The following is a 24,790-nucleotide window of genomic DNA, read 5'->3' on the forward strand; positions in this document are numbered from 1 at the left end:
ACCCGCGGAGAAATCGCATCTGGTGACCCCGACGTGATGATCCATGCTGCCCATCTCATCTCACCCTCGGCTGGGAAAAGCCTCGCACCCAGGGCTGGCCGTCTGCGAACGGAGCACCCTCTCAATTCGTGAGTATGGGATCGGGTTTCTCGAAAGAACAGGAAGCGCACCTTCATGAGCTTCGGGATATCTAGGTTTTCTAGTGTAATTATTCAAGCGATGGGCAAGTCGCTTCCCGTTTCCCCCTCAAAAGCATTTAATTGACTTATTGACTGATGTCTAAAATCATTGTCCAATCTACCCGGATAAAGGGGTCTTTAAAGCTCTCCTTATGGATAAAATTGGGCACCTACTTCCATGAGGAACCCCGAGCCCCTCTGGGCGTTTTAACAACATGGCGTTTACTTATCAAAAAGGCCTAGCAAGCCCCTTCCTCTTCCCTTCTCTCTTCTTCTCCATCAACATTGAAACATGTGATCACCTTTTCTGGTCAGGGCTCAAGCCATGTGGCCCTGTCCAACAGTAAACCATCTTTCCAAGCAGCCTCCATGTCTCCAGTGTCTTCTTCCCCACTTGGAGCTGAACCCAGAAGGATATTTCTCTCAACAATTGGCGACCCACAGATGGGACTCCAAGCTAGCCTAACAAATGGATATGGCCCAGGTAAGCCTCCCATGCCGGCACAGACCCCATTGAGTCTGAGGGTGGACTTTATCTTGGCCTTAACCATTGGATCTAGGTTTTAAAGGGGTTTTGAGTTTGAGCTCAAAGGCTGCCTGGAAAGAAGGTGAGTACCTTTAAATTTTAATTCTCTAAAGTTTAAATTTTTGTTGTTGTTTCTGTTGTTCTGTGATAATACAGGAAAACTAATTTGGCTACATAAAGGTACTTAAAAGAAAAGGGAAAAATGTTGAGGTTTCTTTTTTTCTCCTGTCTCTTTGTCTCTTTGTCTTCTATGTAACCACGTGGTTTGTTTGTTAAGATTTGTGCCTTCCCTAATTTGACAGATTTGTGCTAGGAATGTAGGATGTGAAAACCTGAGAGTTCTGTTTTTCCCCTTCTTATTTTCTCCTTGTTCTTGTGTAAATGTGTGCCTAAGTCTTTGTGCACCCTCAAGGTCTAAACTGGCAGAAATTGCCTTTGCTCAGTTTGTTTCCTCCCCCCCCCCCAAAAAAAGAGTACAGATAAGGTTTTTTTTCCTTCCTTCCATCCCTTTGCCTTAAAGTAACAACCCAGGAAATGTTTTAAGTTCATTTACAGGAAAAGTTTCATCCTTGCTTCTATCGTGTGTTTAAATGATTTTACCTGTTTATTTCCTTCCTGAAGCATGTGAATCCAGACCCCATTTTGCATCTGTGATATCCCCATAAATGTTACCAGTTTATCTGTTTAGTAACTGATGATTTTACCTTTTTTTTACTCTGCCTGCAAGCTTTCTACCCACCCAGCCCCAAGCCCCTCCCTTACCCTTAATCCCCCAACAATGCCTTTTCTGTGGGGGAGGGAACCTTGTTTTCATGTTTTTCAGGCCTGGAAGATTTACTCTTCAGGTGAGTAAAATTTTTTTCCTTTTGGGGGAAGGAGAGTGTAGCCTTGTGTGTGTATGTACAAGATGAAGGAAATTCCTACTAAAGGTTTGCCTTCACCCTGAGTAAAAACCCTCTGCACATTTATCTGGCAAACCTACTCGAAACCTGGCCTCTAGAAGACAGTTTTCATTTAGATTTTGTAACAAATTTGCTGATTTTCTGGCCACCATCAGATGAACTGAAGAGAAATTCTAACTGAGTTTCTTCCCCAAAGCGATTAAAGCCTGACTGAATGGGAAGACCTAGGTAATTGGACTTGATTACTTTGATGTAATGTCTGTTAAAAAAAATTCTTAGGTGTGCATCTAATAACATGTAGAATTGAATTGAATTGATGTTTGATCAGCTAGCTAAATAAAGACATTTGAAGATTTAAAGTGACAGAACCTCCCCCAGGCCTGAAAATGTTATTTCATGGTATGTGTGCATGTGTGTGTGTAATCATTTTCAGACCTGGAGGGAAGTTGAAATTTCTTAATAATAGAAAATGGAGCTCATTGGCTTATGTACAGCTCCCTGAAATAATTGTAATAACTGCTTTGTATGAAAGAAGAATGAAATGGGATATTTTGTGTGTGAAATTAATTTACACAAGCAGTCTGATTGCAGTGCAAATGTATGTCAATGGTAAAAAGTTGGTATGAATGTACTTTAATTCCTTTCATATAAAGAAACAGTAAGTTGCAAGGTTGTTTAATGGTATGTGTGTGTATGCTTGTGTGTTATGATTGGTTGGCATGAGCAAGCATAATTGCAGTATGAATGTATATGTCCCCGAAAGTGATAACTGAAGAGATCCAAAAACCTGTGATTGCCTGCGTGAAACCCCCCCCCCCCTTTTTCCCTCTGGGTCATTCTTTGGAGGGAAGCAGGAGAAATGAGGAGAGTGTGTGTCTGCTCATTTTTACAATGAACGTGTGTATGAAATGCCCCTAGAGATACTTGTGAATGCCTCTGTGCATTACCCCCCCTTCTTTCCCTCATTCTTTTTGGGTCATTGAAGGGCGGCTGAAGTTTTCTGCTCATTTTAACTATTTTTTTTCCTCTCTCTTCTGAAAATTTGGAGTAAATGGGTGACTTACTCCTTCACCTTTACCTTTTACTGTTATCTTTTCATCTATAAAAGTTATGCAATTACATTTCCTTTTCTGCTCTGAATGCAATTTTGACTTTTTCTCTTTTCCTTCTGGAAATTTTTGAGGTTTAAAATGCTTAATTAAACCTATAAACAGAAATGATTTTGAGATATTTTGCTTACATTTGTAAATGTTTTAACATACTTGATGAGGATTTGCTTCCATCTGAATGGAATCTAATATTTTGGAGTGTTGCCTCAAAGTACCTCTTTTTTTAATTGCACTTTTTAAAAAAAGCTATTTTTCTTCCCTTTCTCTTCTACACCTGAGTGCATTTTTAAAAGCTTGTGAGTCAAGGTACTCTACCCTATGTTATTTTGTTTGTTTGTTTGCAACACAAGTTGTTGTCTCTTTTGAAAATTTACTCATCTTACTGCAAAAGTGTTTCAATCATAGAAGCAGTGGGAATGTCCTGTTCCATGAAATTTACATCATTTACATTGTCTGCCTTCTGGAATAATGTTTGGATTTCCACATTTGGACAGAATGGGTGAGATTCCACAACATGGGACTAAAGATATGTCTGTAAAGAACTGTATATTTGGCCTCTCTTTTTCTTCACCTAAGACACAAAGGACTGCTAACTCTTGAATTGGCTGCTGGCGATTGCATTCTGATAAAACCTGACATGAGGAGAAAAAACTTACCCAAGCCTGGGACCGACTCTACCAAACCTGACTGACCACTCTTATCAGCAAGCTAAGCCTAATGCCATCCAGCAGATATGAAAGAATGGACCCTGAGATGGAGAAGTAAAGACCAAAAGACTTTCTTCTATCCCCAGAAGACTATTGGGGAGGGTGAAAATTGATCCTAAAGTTCTCTTTCTTTGCTTTCTTCACAGAAATTCATTGTTAGGTTTCTTTCTTTTCTCATTTATATTGTAATCAGTTTAATGTATTCATGTAAGAATTGTATTTTGAGAATGATAGCACAGCAATTCTGAACACCTTGGATTTATGTCTAGTGGGAGGGAAAGTTTGTCTAAAATGTCTGTATTTTCTATATTGTAGAAGCAGCTACACACACACACACACACGCACACACACACCAGGAAAGAGAGAGAGAGAGAGAGAGAGAAGAGCCCATTCAGAATTAGATTGAAACTATCTCCTCTACACACAGTTTTTGCACATTAGCTAAACTCAATTTGGCCTCACTAAAATAAAAAGCCAGGGCAGGTTGAAGAACCATCCCTTTTAATTTTTGGGATTTCTGCTTGTTTAAAAAACCTGTCTGGAAGCTCATATAAAGTGATATCTAATACTAATTGGCATGGAAAATTGGATACTGTAAATTTCTTTCCAGAAATTTGTACCCTCGTTGCTAGACCTTCATGGTTGAAAGCTAAACACATGTGCATTCCACTCACATGTTTTGAAGAAAAAACAAAAGGAAGGGGGAGTATGTGGGAAATTTAATCTTACAAATTGCTGTCTTCAAATTGATGAAACTGGCAAGGTAGTGGCCAATCTCAGTTGCAGAAATTGGTACACGTACCCGTGCAAAAGTGGACAGGATTAATGGATGATGCAGGCTTCCTGGGAGGAATTTTTCGCAATTGGAAACAAGCCACCTTCATGGCAGGCATGGCGCTCCTAGGGTTTCTCCTTTTACCCTGTTTAATCCCAGTGCTCCGAATCATCATTCAATCCACAGTAGAAAGTATGACACAGGGCAAAAACATTAACACAGCAATCTTTGATTCGCAACACAAAGCCCTACTGACAGCATTCTCTGATGAAGACCCAGAGAAAAACGATACTCCCTTCCTACTCCTCAAAATTTAAAACAAAAGTAGGAGATGTTGCGATATACGTGCAGGTATGCATTCTGCCATACTGTAACACGTATAGAACAGAAGCAATAATTAACCATATGATTAAATCAGTAAACTAAAAGCAATAATTGGCCATATGATTAGATCAGTAAGACAAACTGTCCAACTCCAAGCGTTGATTAAATCAGTACCCTTAACACTAAACAGATCAGCAACCACAGACTTGTAACTAAGCGTTGATAAAATCAGGGGTTACAACTGTTTAACTCTCAAACATTAATTAAGCATTGGATGTTTGCATGATGATAAAAGGTTTATTGACTATGAGTGTTCTTCGAGTCTACATGAGAGTAAATGAGTTACCATATACTGTAAGCTTGCACAATCATGATTGGTCCGCATTGGCTATGTGAATCCACCCCTCCCTTGTGTATGATCAATAAAAGAAGCCCCCAGACTTCGTTCTGGGTCGGTTTCGTCCCGAAGGAAATTCGTGTCCGAGTCTTCTTTCCTCATTGGCTTCATGAACCACCCGCGGAGAAATCGCAGCAGAACTTGGGATTCAGATGTGAGGTTGAACAACCCAGTTGCATTCTGAATCCTTCCCCTTCCTCTGTGAATGGACATTTAAAATGCGCAACCAAGAATGTTCTTTTTGTGCCAAATCAGAAAGCTCAAACTACCCAAAGAGCTGCTGATTCTGTTCTATAGATGAATGATTCAGTCTGTCATCTGCACCTTTATAACTGTCTGGTTTGGCTCTGCAACCCAACAAGACAGACAGAGACTTCAGAGGATAATCAGAACTTCAGAAAAAACAATTGCTGCCAACCTGCCTTCCATTGAGGACCTGCACACTGCACGAGTCAAAAAGAGGGTCGTGAAAATATCTACAAACCCCTCGCACCCTGGACACAAATTGTTTCAACTTCTACCCTCAAAACGATGCTATATAGGGCACTGCACACCAGAACAACTAGACACGAGGACAGTTTTCCCCCGAACGCCATCACTCTGCTAAACAACTAATTCCCACAACACTGTCAATAATTTACTAAGACTGTAGTTACTCTTCTCTTCCTTCCTAGTATCTATCTCTCCCCACTTATGACTATAACCATGTTGCTTGCATCTTTCAATTTCTATTGTTTTTATTTGTTTCCTAGTACGATTTGATAGTCTATTAGTAACCTTGATTATCACTAAGTGTTGTATCTTTTTATTCTTGATGAATGCATTTTATTCTCCTTATGAATACTAAGAGCATATGCCCCAAAGACATTCCTTGTGTTTCCAATCACACATGGCCAATAAAGAATTCTATTCTATTCTATTCTATTCTCCCCTCCCCTCCCCTCCCTTCCCTTCCCTTCCCTTAATTCTATTCTATTCTATTCCATTCCAATGTTGTTCCTATGGAATTCTCGGTCTGTATCCAAACTGGGTTTAATTAGACAGGGTCCCTGTTGAAACGCACAGGGGTGGGTTGAGTTGATCAATTAGACCATCAATTTCCAGGGAGAGGAGCCTGAAAGAGAAAGTCATGTGGTCACTTTGAAGATGAGTATACATGCAAAAAGATAACTGCAAGTATCTCGACCAACTTCAGCCAACAGGAAACTATTTGTGTGTGAGGGTTGCGTTTATCTCACCATACTTATTATTTGTGGTTAACGGTCATTCAGATTCCGGAAACCACAGATATTTTTGCTGCATCTGTCACCACCTCCCATGGGAGGAAACCCTTTGTTGGTCTGAACGTCTGTTTGATTCATTCAAGCTGAAGAACCTTCTGACCAAACTGAATCCAAGGTAGTGATTCAAAAGCTTTGCCACCAGGAGGAGCTCTAAGATCAAAAAAGAAATCCCTGCTCTTGAGGTTCTTAAGCTTTGAAAAGATCTACAGGAACGGTGGAAATGGATCCATTGTCCTTTTCCTGCTGGGGAAGGTAGTATCTGCTGAATATCATGGAACTATTATTAACATAACTATATCTATAAAAATGGCTGTATGTCAGCATAAGTCTGAAATGCCTTGAGCAATTTCAACCAAACTTGGTACACAGATGACTTACTCTCTGGAGACAAATACTGTGGGGGTAAGAGACCGCTAAAACCTCTCGGGATGTGTGTTCTGTTAAGATATAGCCTGTTGTGCCTTAAAATGGTTTCTACTGTATTGTCGTAAAATAGCTTCTACTGTACAGTGCAATGGAGTTGCCATGCTAACGGTACTCCACAAGGGGGCTCCCTCTGGTAAGGGGGAAAAGAGAAGAGCAACAAAGATGATTAGTGGACTGGAAGCTAAAACATATGAAGAACAGTTGCAGGAACTGAGTATGTCTTTTTCCTCCTCTTCCACCATCTTTATTATGAAAAAGTGTCTTCTCTTCTTCCTTTTTCTCCTTTTCTTCTTCTCCTCATCTCCTCCTCCTCTTCTTCTCCTTCTCCTCCTTTTTTTTCTCCTCCTCCTCCACCATCTTTATTATGAAAAATGTCTTCAAAAATGGCCTCTGGGATTCCCGACCGATACAGAGAGAGAGAGAGGGAGGGAGGGAGGGAGGGAGGGAGGGAGGGAGGGAGAGAGAGAGAGAGTCTTGACAAAAACCCCTTTTATTAATTGACTGTGAATCCTGCTCATTCACCTCCAGCAAAGTCTTTCAAGGGAGGATTTGCAGTCAGAGACCTTGAGTGAACCCTGTCGTCGTTAAGTGAATCCCATTGACTTCGCTTGTTGGGAGCCGAGAAGGTCACAAAGGGGGATTGCGCGAGACAGTGCAACCGTCATAAATACATGCCCCAAATTTGGATCACCTGACCGTGAGGATGCTTCAATCGTCATATGTGTGAGGACTGTTTGTAAGTCACCTTTTTCAGTGCCTTTGTAACTTCAAGCAGTCACTAAATTAGTTCGTTTACCTGTCATTGCACCTCGTACAACGGAATTAAAGGCCATCTTCAGTGTACATTATAACCATAAAAAATAAATTGCAAACACGCATCCTTCACATTCTATGCAATTGAATTGAAAACCCCTGATATTGCATTCATATTGCACTCTACTGTAGAATTCAACATAGTTACTGCCCTGGGATAGAAGCTGTTTTTCAGCCTCTTTGTCCTTGTTTTATTGCCCTGTACTGGCTGCCAAATGGTAATAGCTGAAAAAACAGATAAAATACAAACCCGAAATCTTTCTACTGGGAATAATCAAAGGGAAATATACAAAGAAAATTAAGTACATATTAACACATCTGCTAACTGCAACTAGAATAGCATTTGCCCAATGCTGGAAACAAAATAATACCCCTTCGGACGAATTAGTGATTAAAAAAAACCTTGGATTGTGCAGAGATGGGCAAATTAACACTGAAATTAAAAGATAAAGAAGAGTCGGAATATTATGAAATTTGGAACAATTGGTACAAATGGATGCAAAACAAGAATAAAATTAATTCAGCCAAAAAACTATTTACAAATATATATAGAACTGTGTATAAAGGTGTGTAAATATAGAAGCGAAATATTATATACCTGTACAGGTATGATGACATAACAATGTTGATTTAATGACTGTAAGATGTTGTAGAAGGGAAAAAATAATAAAAAAAATCTGCTAAATAAAAGGAAAAAAAGGGTGTCCAGGATGAGATGGATCTTTAAGAAGGTTTTGGGCTTTCTTCAGCCAGTGGGAGCTATAAAGCTCTTCCAAAGAGAGGAGAGGGCAACCCTTGATCCTCTGGGCAATGACGTTGACCCTCTGGAGTGATGTCCTATCTGGCCACGGTGCAATTGCCAAACCAGACGCATAAATGAACGGCTTGTAAGTTGAGGACCTCCTCCTGCATGTCCATCTCGGAATCCCTGAGTGGTTTTACGGTTCCGCTGACTCTTTCTTCCCTTTGGTCCATCTGCAACCTTCAAGCCAGGCTGATAATAGCAATTTATCTTGTGAAGACAAGAGAGCTGAGCACATCGGTCCGACCCAATGTGAGAACTGGGACGAAACCTTCCTCCTCAGTGCCAACAAGCCTCACTTAGTTGCAGGTGGCTGAGCACAGAAGTCACCATACAGAACAATCTTCAGTAAAAAAATAATAATAACCCAAAATAAAAATAAAATTAAAAAAAATCACATGTGTCTTGAAATAGAAAGTAAGTCGAACCATAATGCAATCCATGTGCGACAGCCCCCGCTTGCCCCGTCCACCTGTGCATGCAGCCACCCTCCTGCCCTCCTGTCCCCACATGCGCAGGGGACCCTCCCATGCCCCATTTTGGGCCTAGTAGGCCTTCTGCAGCTTCCTGGGAGCAAAGACGGGCCATGAGGGGGTGGGTGAGACTCCCTTGTGCCCCGTTTTGGGCCTAGTAGGCCTCACTGCAGCCTCTTGGGAGCAAAAACAGATGGCAATGGTGGGGGGCGAGACTCCCCTGTGCCCCGTTTTGGGCCTAGAAGGCCTCCCTGAAGCTGCCTGGAAGCAAAAAATGGGCCACAAGTAGGGGAGACAATCACATTCAGAAAGCACAGTAACTGATTCAGTAGGATTCAAAATAATAATAATATACAATACATTGCCAAAAGCAGGTTTTCCAAGGCAGCCGTAAATACAAGCAAAACACAAGCAGTTTCACTTTCAGTTCTCGGCTAAGCCAGGCTCCTTCCTGTCTCCTTGTTGCTCACACGGCAAGGACTTTTTCAGAGTCCAAATAGCCCTCCTTGGCTGACTTGGTTGCTATGCCTATTCACTGACTGACCTTGTTATCATGTGTCATGTGAATACCATGGATGCTAGTAGGCAGAAGCAGAATTTTTCTTCTTATTATTTCCCTCCCCAAAAACCAAGCTGCGTCTTATACTCTGGAGTGTCTTATACTCCGAAAAATATGGTAGTTGAAAAGGTATCAGTAGCCCAGGTCACACCTTTGCCTCCTGAGCTACCCTAACTCCCAATATGCTTTTGGTGATGCTTTAATAGCTTTCATGGCATGGGGGCATCTTAACGGGGAGACCAGCTCTTTCCAGGGGTCTACCTGTCCATCCGCTCCTTTGCTTAGGTTCCAGCAACACTGAAATGTGAGAATAGAAAAGGCAGATCAATTCCGGATGTTCTAGAAAGAGAAGTGGAGTTGGATCTTCAATCCATTCACCAAGGAGGGAATGAAATCTCCTGCCAGCCACTTTAGTTGAAAAGTTGTCTGTTAATCCAGTTATAGCTGTACTTCCGGAGCTGCACTGACTCCCAATACACTTCTGGGTGTCATTTAAGTTTCTAGTCCTCCTTCTAAAGCTTTCGTGGCATTGGGGGGGGGGCAGCGGACTGCAGGGACCACCTCTTTCCAATGGTCCACCTGCCCATCAGATCCTTTGCTTAGGTTCCCATGCTGAAATCTGGGAATCCTAAAGACAGATCAGTTCAGGAAGTTATGGGAAGAGAGATGGAGTTGGAATCTCTACCCTTCCTCCTTCCTCTTTCCTCCTTCAGTGAGACTCACCAATGAAATCTCTTGCCAATCACCTCCTGCCCTTGTCCTGGAAATAGATCTAGAGGCTTTAAAGGGGAGAAAGAGGAAGGGTATTTGCATGCCTTTGCAGCCTCTCTTCCTTGCAGCTCAACTTAAGCGTGAGGAGAAGAGGTCCACCTAGAAGGAACTTTGGTTTCAGAAGATCAGTCCTTGCCCATTTCTCTGCCATGGCCCAACGGTATCTCTTCCTGCTCTTCCTCCTCACCTTCTTCACTGGTAAAATATCCTTTTGGCTGGCAAAGATCAAGCATCTTCTCCTCTTCCTTGGAACATTTCTACTTTGCTGGAATTATTCCCTTCCTTTCAGTTGAATTAAAACTTTTTCCTCTTGTTGTATCTCAGTTTCATTTCATCCATTTTCTCCCCCCTGCAGTTTCCTTGGCCCAGTTCACCATGACTCAACCAGCTTCTCAGTCGGTATCCCCAGGAGGGACAGTCAGGATCACCTGTACCAGGACAGGGGGTAGTTTTTCTGACAAATATGTGCACTGGTATCAGCAGAAACCTGGCACTAAACCCCTAGCAGTGATCTATGAAGATAGTAAGAGGCCGTCTGGAATCCCTGAGCGATTTTCTGGTTCTGTTGATGTTTCCTCTAACACAGCCACTTTGACCATCACCAACGTTCAACCAGAAGATGAGGCTGACTATTACTGTTTGTCTAGTGATGGCAATATTCAGTGCACAGTGATTCCACCTTATGGGGAACTGTGACAAAAACCAGAAGGTGCCTCAGCCTTCCTTGAAAGCTTCACTCAACACAGGTTGCAGGTGGTTTGACAGAAGAATTGCACACAGCAAGGGAATATATTTTCAACATTTTTTGGCATCCTCTTTTCAAGTGCCCCCCCCCCCCCCCTTTATGACCTTCCCAGCCAGCTTCCGAGAAGCAAATTTAATAAGAGAATTCGGATTGGCTTCAAAACTGGTTTCACAAAAGAATTGCACACAGCCACGGAATTCTAGGAGTCTAGCCTTTATTATCATTGAACAAAATAAATACAATGAAATTGGTTCGAATATATTTTTGACAGTTTGAGAATCCTCTTCTCATGTGACCCCCCTTCTATGACCATCACAGCTTGCAATCTACACACACAGCCAATGAGGGGGAACCAGATTCCCTTAACGACTGCATGATTCACTTAACAACTGCGGTGCTTTTCTTAACAACCGTGACGAAGACGTTGTAAAAGTGAATGGGACTCATGGAACAACCTCCTTGCTTAGCCACAGAAATTATGACATTAATGGTGGTCGTAAATCGGGGACCCGCTGTACAGAAGGTGTATGTTCAGCTACCTGATTCATTTCCCTTAATGGCAATGACAATAAGCTGAATTGCATTTGGGGAGGGGGTTAAGTGTGTTTTGGGGTAAGCCCACCCCTTTGCTTTTAGCACATCCCACACCAACCTCAAAATCAGGCCACTTCCCTGAATTGGGAAGGTAAACTTTGGGTGACCTCCCAAATGGACCACTGCAATGTTCATCCAATGGGGTTGCCCTTGAAGAGTATCCATAAGCTGGAAATAATCGAAAAGGTGTCTGTTAATCCAGGTCACACCTCTGTTTCCTGAGTTGCACTGGCTCCCAATACACTTCTGGGCGTCATTTAAGTTTCTAGTCCTCCTTCTAAAGCTTCCATGTCATGGTAGTAGCTGACTGCATGGACAACCTCTTTGCAATGGTCCATCTGCCCAGGAGATCCTTTGCTTAGGTTCTAGTAAACTGAAATCTGGGAATCCCAAAGACAGATCAATTCTGGATACTAAGGGAAGAGAGATGGAGTTGGACTCCCTACCCTTCCTCCTTCATCCTTCAGTGGAGACTCACCAATGAAATCTCCTGCCAATCACCTCCTGCCCTTGTCCTGGAAATAGATCTAGAGGCTTTAAAAGGGAGAAAGAGGAAGGGTATTTGCATGTCTTTGCAGCCTCTCTTTCTTGCAGCTCAATTTAAGCATGACTAGAAGAGGTCCACCTAGGAGGAACGTTGGCTTCAGAAGATCAGTCCTTGCCCATTTCTCTGCCATGGCTCAACCTTTTTTCTTCCTCCTCTTCCTCCCCACCTGCTTCATTGGTAAGGTATCCTGTTGATTGGCAAAGATCAAGCATCTTCTCTTCTTCCTTGGAACAGTTCTACTTTCCTGGAATTATTCCCTTCTCCTCACCCCTATTCTCCCTTTTCTTTCATCTGAATTAAGACATTTCCCTCTGATTGCATCTCAATTGCATTTTATCCCCTTTTCTTCCCCCTGCAGGCGCATTGGCCCAGTTCACTATGACTCAACCAGCTTCTCTGTCGGTATCCTATGGAGGAACAGTCAGGATCCCCTGCGCCAGGGCAGGTGGTAGTATTACCAGCTACACTTTGTGCTGGTATCAACAGAAACTGGCTCTCAACCCTTACCAATAATCTATAAACATTCCATGAGACCTTCTGGAATCCCTCAGCGATTTTCGGGTTCTTATGATTCTGCCTCCAATTCGGCCACGTTGACCATCTCCAACGTTCTACCAGAAGATGAGGCTGTTTATTACTGTACAACTCACGATGGCAATATTCAGTGCACAGTGATTCCACCTTATGGGGAACTGTGACAAAAACCAGAAGGTGCCTCAGCCTTCCTTGAAGGCTTCGCTCAACACAGGTTGCAGGTGGTTTTACAAAAGAATTGCACACAGTCAGGACACTTATTTTGGACGGTTCTAGCATCCTGGAGTCATGTGATCAGCCCCTGCGTCCTTCCCCACTGGCTTCCAACAAATCAAGTCAATGGTGGAAAACCAGCTTCATTCTCACAACCATGAGATTAAAGCAACATCTGCAGAAATTCATTTAACAACTATGGCAAAGAAGGCCCAAAGATTCAGGGCAACCCACTTATCAATTCGCCTCTTAACAATTGCAATTGTTAAATGAGTTGCACTGGAACCACTAAGGTTGAGAAGGACAAGCGCACAGAAGCACAATATTCCAGATGTGTAGATAATTCCTACCTAAACTTCTTTTTTCAAACCAAAGTATTAAAATCAGCAGGCGATTCTTGGTGTCATCCTCTGTAGGAGAAGTAATAAAGAAGGCACATTTGTCCCCTCCTTGTCCTTTTTTCATCTCATTCTTTTCTTTTTTAAAAAAATAGAATTTATTTTTATTTTCAAAACACAACACATAAAATCTTCCTTCTTTACATATTGTAGAAAGTGTATCAGTTGGTCACAAAAGGTTTTTGTGCATCTCTTCCACAGTCATTGCATAATTCATATTAACTCAAGTATTTTTAGTCAAATATTTATACATGTTACCCTTATACCTCCATTTTTATTTGACTATAATTATTTAAATGTCCTTCATCATAAAATATACCAAGGTGGATGGTTACTTCACATTAATACATAACCACATACTGGCATTTCATTTAATATTTCTAAAATCTTCCAATAACACTGAATCCTTATGTCTTATTCTAGCTAAACATCCATAATATTTAATAACAAACTTTTTAAATCCTCCTTTCCAAATCACTCTTGGTAATTTTCATCAAGTTTCCTTATATTATACTCATACATATATATATAGTTTGTCATCATTATCCCTCCTTTATTTGACTATATCCTGTATCATAACATTTTCCCCCTAATAATCAAAACTTAACTGTATCTAATTTAATTCTTTTTTATTAACTTTTGTATATAATCCAAAAGGATTTCTAATCTTCATTTCATGGGTACCATTCAATATTTATATCCGGTTATTACTTATCATAACTACATCATTCTTTTCTTTTGTCTGCCCTACCTCTCATGTTTGAAGAGGACGACACAATGGTTCTTGAAGGACCATAAATGCTGCATTTCTTCAGCCCAGATGGGGATACTGCAGATGTTGCAACATCAGTGGCCAGTAGGGGCTGCTGGTGCCCTTTCATGTTTTTTCCAAAACAACAACAATAACTTAAGCAAAAGGATAACAGATGAGGCCCCTTCAAAGTCCAGACTTTTCCTCTAGAGTAAGGGAGGGAGGAGGGCATGATCCATCACAGAATTGAAGCTGGCAATGAAGTTGGACAGTGAGGAGGTTGGGGAGGAACAGGGACTAGTCCAGGAGTCTGGGGAAGGCTTGGACAAGGGCTCTGTGTGAGAGGCAGAGGGGGGGGGGGCGGAGCAGAGAGGGGGCCAGGGCCATCTGTGAGTTATGTGCCTCCAGAGCCTCCAGAATCCTCCGAGTCAGACAGCAACGAGGCAGAGGAACAGGGGGAACCTGTTCCCAGTGCACACATGAACAGAGCTGCCAGAAGGAAAGAACATTTAAAACAAAAGGGACGACTTGGGAGTAAGGCTTGGAGGTGATTGGCCCTTCCCATAGGCCATAAAGGATGAGCAAAGGCACGTGAGCCTTTGCAGGAAGCAACTTGGTTCATGCTGGTTTAATTCTGAAGCTCTGTTTTGACTCTTTGCTCTGTGTGGCCCTGCCAAGCAAATTGCCAGCTAGGTCTTTGGAAGTGTTTCAAGGAAGATAAAGGTGGGTGCTTATCAGCCTTATCCTGAAAGACTTTGGCAGAGCACTGTCGAACTCTTTACAATTTGTGACTCACTACGGGCTGTGAATGAACATAATACACAGCCTTTGAAATAAAAAGAGGGTTTGGGGGACTAAGGGTGTGCTTTTTACTGTATCAGGAAGCCCAGGTCAGAACAAAAACATGAGAAATAGGCAGGATAAAAGAAAATGTTTAGTCCCAACAATTCTGCTCCTGGTGACACATTTCAAAACATTTCAAAAACCAGTAAGAGGATTGTTTGTGAACTGCCCTGCTTTATATGTCCAATTGGAGGGTGGTTCCCCTCTTTTTCCTATTTTTGAGCCGTACGTGGTTAGAATTAATCAAGGAGCTTGCTGTTGGTTCTCCCAATCCATCCCACGTATGCACCGAAGAATTGCTTTCTGCGTTATCATTTTATTAACTCCTGCATATCAAAAGAGATTCACGGGACGCCCTCCAGAAATCCTTCAAGGTATTAAAAGACTAAGTTTTGCCTCGTCCTCCGCTCCTTACTACCAGAAATATTGCTTTTCAACAAGTCATATCTTAGCAGCTTCTTCCTTTCCTCTCTAATCAGCCTCCCAAAGGGTTGGGTTGATAGTTGAAGAGAAAGACATTTGCATGAGGAGGTCCTCTCTTGTCCCTTGGGGGTTTAAGAGAGGCAGAGAGGAGCCAAGGAGAAAATCCATTCACTTTAGAGAAGAGATTGTCCCATTGAGTTGTCCCACCATGACCCAGGCGCTTTTTCTCTCCATCATCCTATTCTCTGTTGGTAAGGAGAATCCCTTTGGAAGGAGGCACAACACTTTCTAGAACTTGGAAGAACCTCCTTGATAGATAACTGCCATTCTTAATGGTCCTCTTGACCCTCTGTTGAACAAGCAATGTCTTGCTCTCTTTCAGGCCCCAGCCTTCAACAACTGCAGAACCTGAAGGACCCAGAATTTGTGACCCCTGGGGGCACAGTCACCATATCTTGTCGATACGATGGTGAAAGTCTTGGGGATGGCAACCAGCCTTGGTGGTCACAGCAGATACCTAGGCAACAACCTCGATCTTTGATCTATGGAACCAGTTCCAGACCATCGGGGGTTCCAGCCCGTTTCTCCGGGTCCAGATCAGGGAATGTGATGTCCTTGACTATCACTGGGGCTCTGGTTGAAGATGAAGCCACCTACTATTGTTGTGTCTTGATGGGTAGTCAGTTCCACAGCAATTGATTCAGGTGGGGAAGTGAGACAAGAACCCTTCTCTTCAGTTCATTTCCTTTATTTTGTTTTTGTCCTGGGTGCATCAGTGAAATTTGACAAGAAGGGACAAATGTGTAATTTTGGTTGATATAAGGCAAGAGGGAAAGATCATCCTATCCAAGTAATCTTCATTCAGAAAGACTAGATCCTCATCATATTTATGGTTTTATTTTTTTCCCTGCTCTTTACTTAAGGACTCATAACTAGTTTGATGGAAACTAATCAAGGAGAGAAGCAACCTAGAACTAAGGAGAAACTCCCTAACAGTGAGGACAATTAACCAGTGGAACGACTTGTCTCCAGAAGTTGTGGAAGGCTCCATCACTGGAGGTTTTTAAGAATAGATTCGACAACCATCTATATGAAATGGTACAGGATTTCCTACTTGAGCAGGGGGTTGGACTGGAAGACCTCCAAGGTCCCTTCGAGCTTGTTATTTTTGTTATTCTGGGATTAACTAGCTTTGGGCATTATGAGAAGAGGCTTCCTCCACCATCCTCAGAGGATCAGAACAAACCATATAATTTGATCTTTGTTCCGTACGAATCCAAGAAACAGAAATCCTAGACAGATCCTGCTTCATTTGCCAAACGAGGCCATTTGTCTAGCAACCTCTACCTGGTTTGGGTGAAATAGACAAAGATGAAACCAATACTATGAGCTTCTTTCAGGACTGACACCTTCTGAAAGCAGGGTAGCTGAACTCTTTGGAGAGTGCAGGAGGAGGAAGATGACGGTCCTCAAAGGGTGGCAAATGTCCTCAATCCAGGTGGAGATAATGCAGATGGTGCAATATCAGTAGCCCGTAGAGGCTGCTGCTTTCATGATTCTCCAAAAATGGAGACAAAAGGGAGACAAAATTTAAACAAAAGGGTGGGGAGATGTGGCTCCTGCAAAGTCTGGTCTCTTCCTCCAGAGTAATGGAGGAGGAAGGCACTGATCCCCATAGAGCAGGTGAAATATGTAGGATGAAAGGGTTAGTTTTATGTCCACCAGCCCTTCTTCCAGTGCCTTGTTCCAAAAATTAAGAAATCCGAATATGAGGATTGCTTATGACCTGTCTTAGCTCTTATGTCCAACTGAAGTCCAGCTCTCCTCTTTTTCCTTAGGCTGGTGGTCTTGAAGAGAGATTTCCTCTCCCTTGAACCATGAGAATGAATCAATGAAGTGTGAGATACATTCCTCCAACACATCTCATATTTTTCCAAATTCAGATATCTTTTTGTGGAATATGGGTTCGTAAACTCAAAAACAGGTTCATGGAATGAATGCCGGACAGTCTTCAATCTATCAAATAGCTCATTCTTGACTTTTCCTTTCCTCCCGCTTCAAGAAATTATTAATTTTAGACCAGATACATCCTAGCAGTTGCCCATCCTCTCAGACACTCAGTCATATCTTAGCAGATTCTTCCTTTCCTCTCTAATCAGCCTCCCAGAGGGTTGGGTTGGTAGTTGAAGAGCAAAGACATTTGTATGAGGAGGTCCTCTCTTGTCCTTTGGGGATTTAGGAGAGGTGGAGAGGAGGGGAGTGGGAAATCCACTTGGTTTAGAGAAGGGCTTCATCCATTGAGTTCTCCCACCATGATCCAGGTACTTCTCTCCATCGTCCTGATCTCTGTTGGTAAGAGAAATCCCTTTGGCTTTCAACCCTTTCTAGAACTAAACTTGGAAGAACCTCCATGCTGGACAGTTGAGTTGGCCATTCTTGACCTTCCATTGAACATGCAATGTCTTCCTCTCTTTCAGGTCCCAGCCTTCAACAACTGCAGACCCTGAAGGACGCAGAATTTGTCGCAGCTGGGGGCACAGTCACCATATTTTGTCAATACGATGGTGGGAATCTTGGGGATGGCCACTACCCTTTGTGGACCCAGGAGATAGCTGGGCATCAACATCGAGGAGTGATCTCTTATACCATTTCCAGACCACCAGGAGTTCCAGAATGTTTCTCCGGGTCCAGATCAGGAAACATGATGTCCTTGACTATCACTGGAGCTCTAGTTGAAGATAAAGCCACCTGTTATTGTTGTGTCTGGTCAGGCGATCAGTTCCACAGTGGTTTGTTCAGAAGAGGAAGTGAGACAAAAACCCTTCATCCCTCCCCTTTTTTTGTTCTGCCTGCCTCAGTGAAATGTGATGCGAGGACAAATGTAGAATTGTGGTGGACATAAGGCAAGAGGAGAAGACCATCTTATCCAAACGATCTTCCCTCAAAAAGTCCTGCTCCACTTACATTTTGGCTTTTATTCTTTGCTTGTTCCTTACTGAAATCTTAGGGTAGTTTGATAATGTCAGCGTGCGCACAGTATGATTGTATGAGACAACCCAGGAGCAAATAGAGTAAACAGAGGTTTGTATTTAAATAATGGTTTTATCAAAGAATACATACATACACATACTGGGCAAAGGTCAAACAATCAATCAGCAGATACATCAGGGAAGAATACATGGAACTAGAGATATGCCCCAACAGGGCCTTTCTTATAATACAGACTCTTGAAGTGGTAACAGTCAAATAACCCTGCTGATTCATTCCTACCGTTGCATCATCATTACAGCATTACAGTATCTGGTCAGCTATTAAATCATCATTACCCTGACATTCCTCCCATTTGAAGCTGAACAGCTGTTAATCCTCTCCAATATTCATGATGCTTTCTATCTCTATTATGTCCTCGCCTCCTGCTTCGGCTTCTACTCTCACTGCTACAAACGCTACTAGCCCTGTTACTATTACTACTGCTGGAAATGCTCCTAATTTCATTTTATAATAACTCTGTATACTGTCTCCTTCTCCTCCTTCTCTTTCTTCTTGGAAAAACAGTCCAGCTGCCTTTTGAAAAAACACCTTTGAGACAACTATGACCCGGATGACTTAGAATCCCCACAGACATTTTCCCCCTCCCTGGCTCCAAATCTGACGTATGGAAATCTCTCCGGTGTTCATTGACTTAACTAGAAAACAACACCATGCTTTTGGGGAATAAAATAGTCCAGTAGAACCAATGAATGAAGATCTCATTTGCATGAAAGGCGAAAGCAAGGGGCATTTAAGGAAAGGAAAGGAGAAGCTCTGAAGAAGGTTATACTTTTCTTTCCTAAAAGGACATTCCTTGCCAACTGTTGACCATGGGTCGGGCTGTGGTCTTCCTTGCATTCCTCACTTACAGCACAGGTAAAGTTTTCCTGGTCTGAGAGAGAATCTGGTTGTAATTTTCAGGACTTGATCCTTTGGAAATGATCAAGGCAAAGGAAGATGCATCAGTTTAACAGTAGCCCTTCCTTGTTCTCCCCTCTCTCCCCCTCTCCCCCTTTAAAGGCATTAATGGTCAAATAGGTTGGACTCAACTTCCGACAAATTCTGTATCTCCAGATGGAACAGTTACACTCTCCTGCACAGCTGAGCAGACTTCTTACTGCATTGGCTGGTACCAACAGAAACCAGGAGAAGCACCTCACTATGTCCAATGTAGTGGAAGCAGCAGGGGAGAAGGGATCCCAGATCGGTTCACTGCCACCACATCTGGGAGTACAGGAACTTTGACCATCACCAATGTGCAGGCTGGAGATGAGGCAGATTATTTCTGTGGTCGCTGGGACAATGCTGGTACTCCTCTTCAGCCTGAAACAAGAAGCAACAATCCTTGACTTGTGACCAGAGACATTCGAATTGAGGAGAAGACACAAGCCAAATTCTTGCAGGTTCATCTCCATCTGCAGAGAAGTCTTGCAATGGACAGCAAGAAGGATGATGGAGACATCAGTGTGGATGAGAAGGGTGCGGGGAAGCCCATAGATCCATGCTCTCAACCCTCCACAAATTGTGAATGAAGAAGAAGTGAACTTGGAGGAGCTAGAGGTGACTTTTAGCTGGGTCAAGCTAGATTGGAAATGGAGAAAAGAGATTGTTGTCTGAGGTCAGAGCACTAAGAAGTAATTCCTGGGTCAGTTTTGCACTATAGATTGTGGAAGTACAGATGAACTTTTAGTAAAGATTGGAATAATCATGCATGGTTCTCCCACATTAGAGGTAAAACTGAGAAGACCATGCGCCAAAGCTTTGCTTCTTAGGAGAAATGAATAAGCCACTAAAAACATGAAACTCTTCTGATGGAAGCTGCTGTAGAATAGATGCTTCACCTCAACCTCAATCATACCACTAAAGTGAAGGAAAAGCACAGAGAAGCATGATGACAAAACATAGATATAATATTGAGTGTCATTTTAGGTATTATAGCATTAAAATGTTCCATTCTTATTTTCTTTCAGCTCCTCCTTATTTTTCTGTCTAAAAAGAAAAAGAGGGAGAAGGATGGAAGAAGGATGAGGATGTTTGAAGAAACATTGAAGATTCCCTGATCCCCAATCATGTGCTCAGGTTTAACTGGGAGCTTTTAGGTCTCCCCAATATTCAGATCTTTATGCAAATCTGTCCTCTGCTCATTGGCTAAGCTAGAAGACCTCAGAATGCTTTGGGGGAATAAAATATTCTAGTAGAACCAATTGGTGCAGATCTCATTTGCATGAAGAGGCCAAGCAGAGGCATTTAAGGAAAGGAAAGAAGAACAAGAAGGTTAGAATTGTCTCCCCTAGAAGGACATTTGTTGCCAAAGGGGACTATGGTTTGGGCTGTGGTCTCCCTTGCATTCCTCACTTACTGCACAGGTAAAGAGAGGATTTGGTTATCATTCTCTTAAGAATTTGGTCCCATGGAAATGTCTAAGAGCAAAGGAATCAGAGTCAGAATATTTCTGTCTTTTTCTCTCCTAAAGGCATTGATGGTCAATTAAGTTGGACTCAGCCTCCTTCGAGCTCCGTGTCCCCAGGTGGAACAACTGCGGTTTCCTGCACAACCCCAAGTACTAACAGTGTTAGATGGTATCAACAGAAAGCAGGAAAAGATCCTCGGTATGTCCACTGTAAAGGCTGCAATAGGGGAGAAGGGATCCCTGATCGGTTCACTGCCACCCAGTCTGGGACCACAGTAACTTTGACCATCACCAATGCAGAGGCTGGAGACGAGGCCAATTATTACTGTGGCAGCTGGAACACTGGTGGCACTCTGTTCCACGGTGGTGAATTCATAGGGGGAAGGGTGACAAAATCATCCTCTCTTCCTCTTCAGCCTGAAACAAGAAGCAACAGACCATGTCCTGTGGCCGTGGACATTTGAATTGAGAAGACCTGGTGGAGAGGATGCAGATGTTGCAATACCAGTGGCCGGCAGGGGGTGGTGGTGCCCTTTCCTGTTTGAGCAAAAGCATGGCCAGATGTGGCTCCTGAATGGTCTCATCTCCTTCTTGAGGGTAAGGGAGGGAGGAGGACACTGAGCATTCACAGAATAAGTACGGTGGTGCCGGATGAAAGTAAATGGTTATGTCCAACCATTCTGCTTCCAAGGGTATGTTTCAGAAATGAAATAAAATGAATGCATGGATTACTGATGACCTGCCCTAGTCCACATGCCCAAATGGAATAAGACCCTCCTCTGTTTTTAGAAATGATAGACAGGCTTGCCACCATGTGATATATTCATGTGCTATCATTTGCTACAAATGTAAATTTGTAGCAAATTTAGTAGCTGCGCTGGCTACCTGTCGATCTCCGGGTGCGCTTCAAGGTGCTACTAGTCACCCACAAAGCCCTCCATGGTAGTGGATCTGCGTACTTGAGAGACCGCCTTCTGCCAATTACCGCCCTGCGACCAATAAGATCCCATAGATTAGGCCTCCTCCGTATTCCATCGGCCAGCCAGTGCCGGCTGGCAACTACAAGGAGGAGGGCCTTCTCAGTAGTAGCCCCGACCCTTTGGAACGAGCTCCCCGTGGAGATTCGTACCCTCTCCACCGTCCAGGCCTTCCGCATAGCCCTTAAGAACTGGCTAGCCCGTCAGGCCTGGGGACAAGGATAGCTGCCCCTCCCGAATGATGAATGTATGTTGCTGACTATTTTATTATATGTCTCTTTGTCAATGTTTGTCTTCCCCTCCCCTGATTTTATGTGAGCCGCCCTGAGTCCCCTCAGGGAAAAGGGCGGCCTACAAATATTAATAAATCAAAATCAAATCAAATAAATCAAAATATTTGCATGAGGGGATCCTCTCTTGTCCCTTGGGGGTTTAAGAGAGGGGGAGAGGAGGGAAGGGGGAAATCCATTGGCTTGAGAGAAGAGATTGGCCCATTGAATTGTTCCACCATGTCCCGGGCATTTCTTCTCTCCATCATTCTGATCTCCATTGGTAAGAGGAATCCCTTTGGAAGGAGGCACAATTCTGTCTAGAACTAATCCCAGAAAACCTTCCTTGCTCCATTGTTGAGTTTTCCATTTGTGGTGCTCCTCTTGACTCTCTGTTGAACAAGCAACATCTTGCTCTCTTTCAGGCCCCAGCCTTCAACAACTGCAGAACCTGAAGGATCCAGAATTTGTGACTCCTGGGGGCACAGTCACCATATCTTGTCGATACGATGGTGGGAATCTTGGGGATGGCAACTACCCTTGGTGGTCCCAGCAGTTCCCTGGGGATAAACCTCGACTTTTGATCTATGCAACCAGTACTAGACCATCGGGGGTTCCAGCCCGTTTCTCCGGGTCCAGATCAGGGAATGTGATGTCCTTGACTATCACTGGGGCTCTGGTTGAAGACGAAGCCACCTACTATTGTTGTGTCTGGACGGGTAGTCAGTTCCACAGTGATTGATTCAGGTAGGGAAGTGAGACAAAAACCTTCTCCTGGGTTCATTTCTCTTTTTATAAATTGCTCTGTTTGCAGAAGTGACATTTGACAAAGAGAAAGAAATGTAGACTTTGGGTTGATAGAAGACCAGCAGACAACAGCATTCCATCCAGGTGATCTCCATTTAGAAAGTCCAGCTGTTGTTCATGTCTTTTCTTTCTATTTTTCTTACACTCCTCAATTGGAGTCTACAGGTGATTTCTTGGCCTCGTGTCACTCTGGGAGTCCAGAAAACTCCTGGCATTTGAAGGGTGTTGTCATTGCATTTATAGAAATGGCATTAGGGCTCAAACTCAGTGTTGGTTTTGGTCCTTCTACAGTGTGACTTATCTTCCAATCCAAGAAACATCCAATTTTGGTTGATTTAAGACCAGTGGATATGTCTCTCACATCCATTTCTCCTTCATTGAGAAGGACCAGCTCTACCTGGTGTTTATGCTTTCACCCTTTCCCTCTTCCTCCTTTATAACCTAGGGATGTTTGATATGAATCCAAATTTGTATAGATATTACAAAATTCTTGAAAATGGGTCCTCTACATAGTGTTTTGCTAGAATTTCAAAACACAATCATCATAGATATTGGTCATTCAAGAGTGTCCCTTAACATCCAAACCATCACGAGTAATTTGGTGTGTTTTCCCCAACATCTTTATTTATTGCTTTTAAAATGTCTGTCTGTCTGTCTGTCTGTCTGTCTGTCTGTCTGTCTAACTAGCCCCAGATGCTCTATAATTGTGTTATATCCCTTACATGTTATGTAGATGAATAGAATTTCATAATTACATTTCCATGGAAGCATTTCCATGTCCCATTCATGTAAAAAGTAGCATGTTTGATAAAACATGGAAGGTTCCCTGATCCCCAATAATGCGGTCATGTTTAATTGGGAGCTTTTAAGTCACCCCAATTTTCAGATCTTTATGCAAATCTGTCCTCTGGTCATTGGCTAAGCTAGAAGACCTCAGAATGCTTTGGGGGGAATAAAATATTCTAGTAGAACCAATTGGTGCAGATCTCATTTGCATGAAGAGGCCAAGCAGAGGCATTTAAGGAAAGGAAAGGAAAGGAAAGGAGAAGAAGGTGGTTAGAATTCTCTTCCCTAGAAGGACATTCCTTGCCAAAGGTGACCATATGTTGGACCGTGGTCTTCCTTGTGCTTCTCACTTACTGCACAGGTAAAGTTTTCCTGGGTGAAGAGAGAATTTGACTGTGATTCTCCTAAGAACTTGGTTCCTTGGAAATGTCTAAGAGCAAAGGAATCAGAGTCAGAGTATTTCTGTCTTTTTCTCTCCTAAAGGCATTGATGGTCAATTAAGTTGGACTCAGCCTCCTTCGAGCTCCGTGTCCCCAGGTGGAACGATTGCGATTTCCTACACAACTCCGAGTACTAACAGCATTAGATGGTTTCAAAAAAAGCAGGAAAAGGCCCTTGGTATGTCCACTGTAAAGGCTGCAATAGGGGAGAAGGGATCCGCAATCGGTTCACTGCCACCCAGTCTGGGACCACAGGAACTTTGACCATCACCAACGCAGAGGCTGGAGACGAGGCCAATTATTACTGTGGCAGCTGGAACACCAGTGGCACTCTGTTCCATGGGGGTTAATTCATAGGGGAAGGGTGACAAAAACCTCCTCTCTTCCTCTTCAGCCTGAAACAAGAAGCAACAGACCATGTCCTGTGACTGGGGACATTCGAATTGAGGAGAAGACCTGGTGGAGAGGATGCAGATGTTGCAATACCAGGGTCCAGCAGGGGGGTTTGGTGCCCTTTCATGTTTGAGCCAAAGCATGGCCAGAGCAAAGTCCGGCAGAAAGTGTCACCTAGCCTGATGATGGAATGTCAATGTCAATATGTCAATAGCTCTTCTTTTGCCTTAGACTGCTGGTCTTGAAGGGACATTTCCTCTCCTTGAACCATGTGAATTAATCAATGAAGATGAGATTCATTCCATCAATCCATCCAATGTTTGTCCAAAGCCAAATACATTTTTTTTTGTAATATGGCTTTGTAGTTTCAAGCAGATCAAAACAGGTTTTTGGAATGAGCCCCAGATAGACTTCAGTCTGCTAAACCACTAATTCTTGTTTCTTCCTTTTCTCCCAGTGCAGGGAAATAATAGTTTTAGACCAGACACATCTTAGCAGTTGCTCATCCCTCTCTAATCTGACACCCAGAGGGCTGGGTTGGTAGTTGAAGAGGAAAATATTTGCATGAGGGGATCCTCTCTTGT

General features: G+C 42.9%; 1 gene segment (V, D, J or C); it reads left to right on the plus strand.

Moving 5' to 3' along the window:
• The first annotated feature begins 22,020 nt into the window (after positions 1–22,020).
• Positions 22,021–24,163, plus strand: LOC116516725. The segment is given in 3 exon segments: positions 22,021–22,063; positions 22,206–22,502; positions 24,009–24,163. Coding segments are annotated over 3 exon segments (495 nt in total).
• Positions 24,164–24,790: the final 627 nt, after the last annotated feature.

This window comes from Thamnophis elegans, chromosome 13, assembly GCF_009769535.1.
Source record: "Thamnophis elegans isolate rThaEle1 chromosome 13, rThaEle1.pri, whole genome shotgun sequence".
NCBI lineage: Eukaryota > Metazoa > Chordata > Lepidosauria > Squamata > Colubridae > Thamnophis > Thamnophis elegans.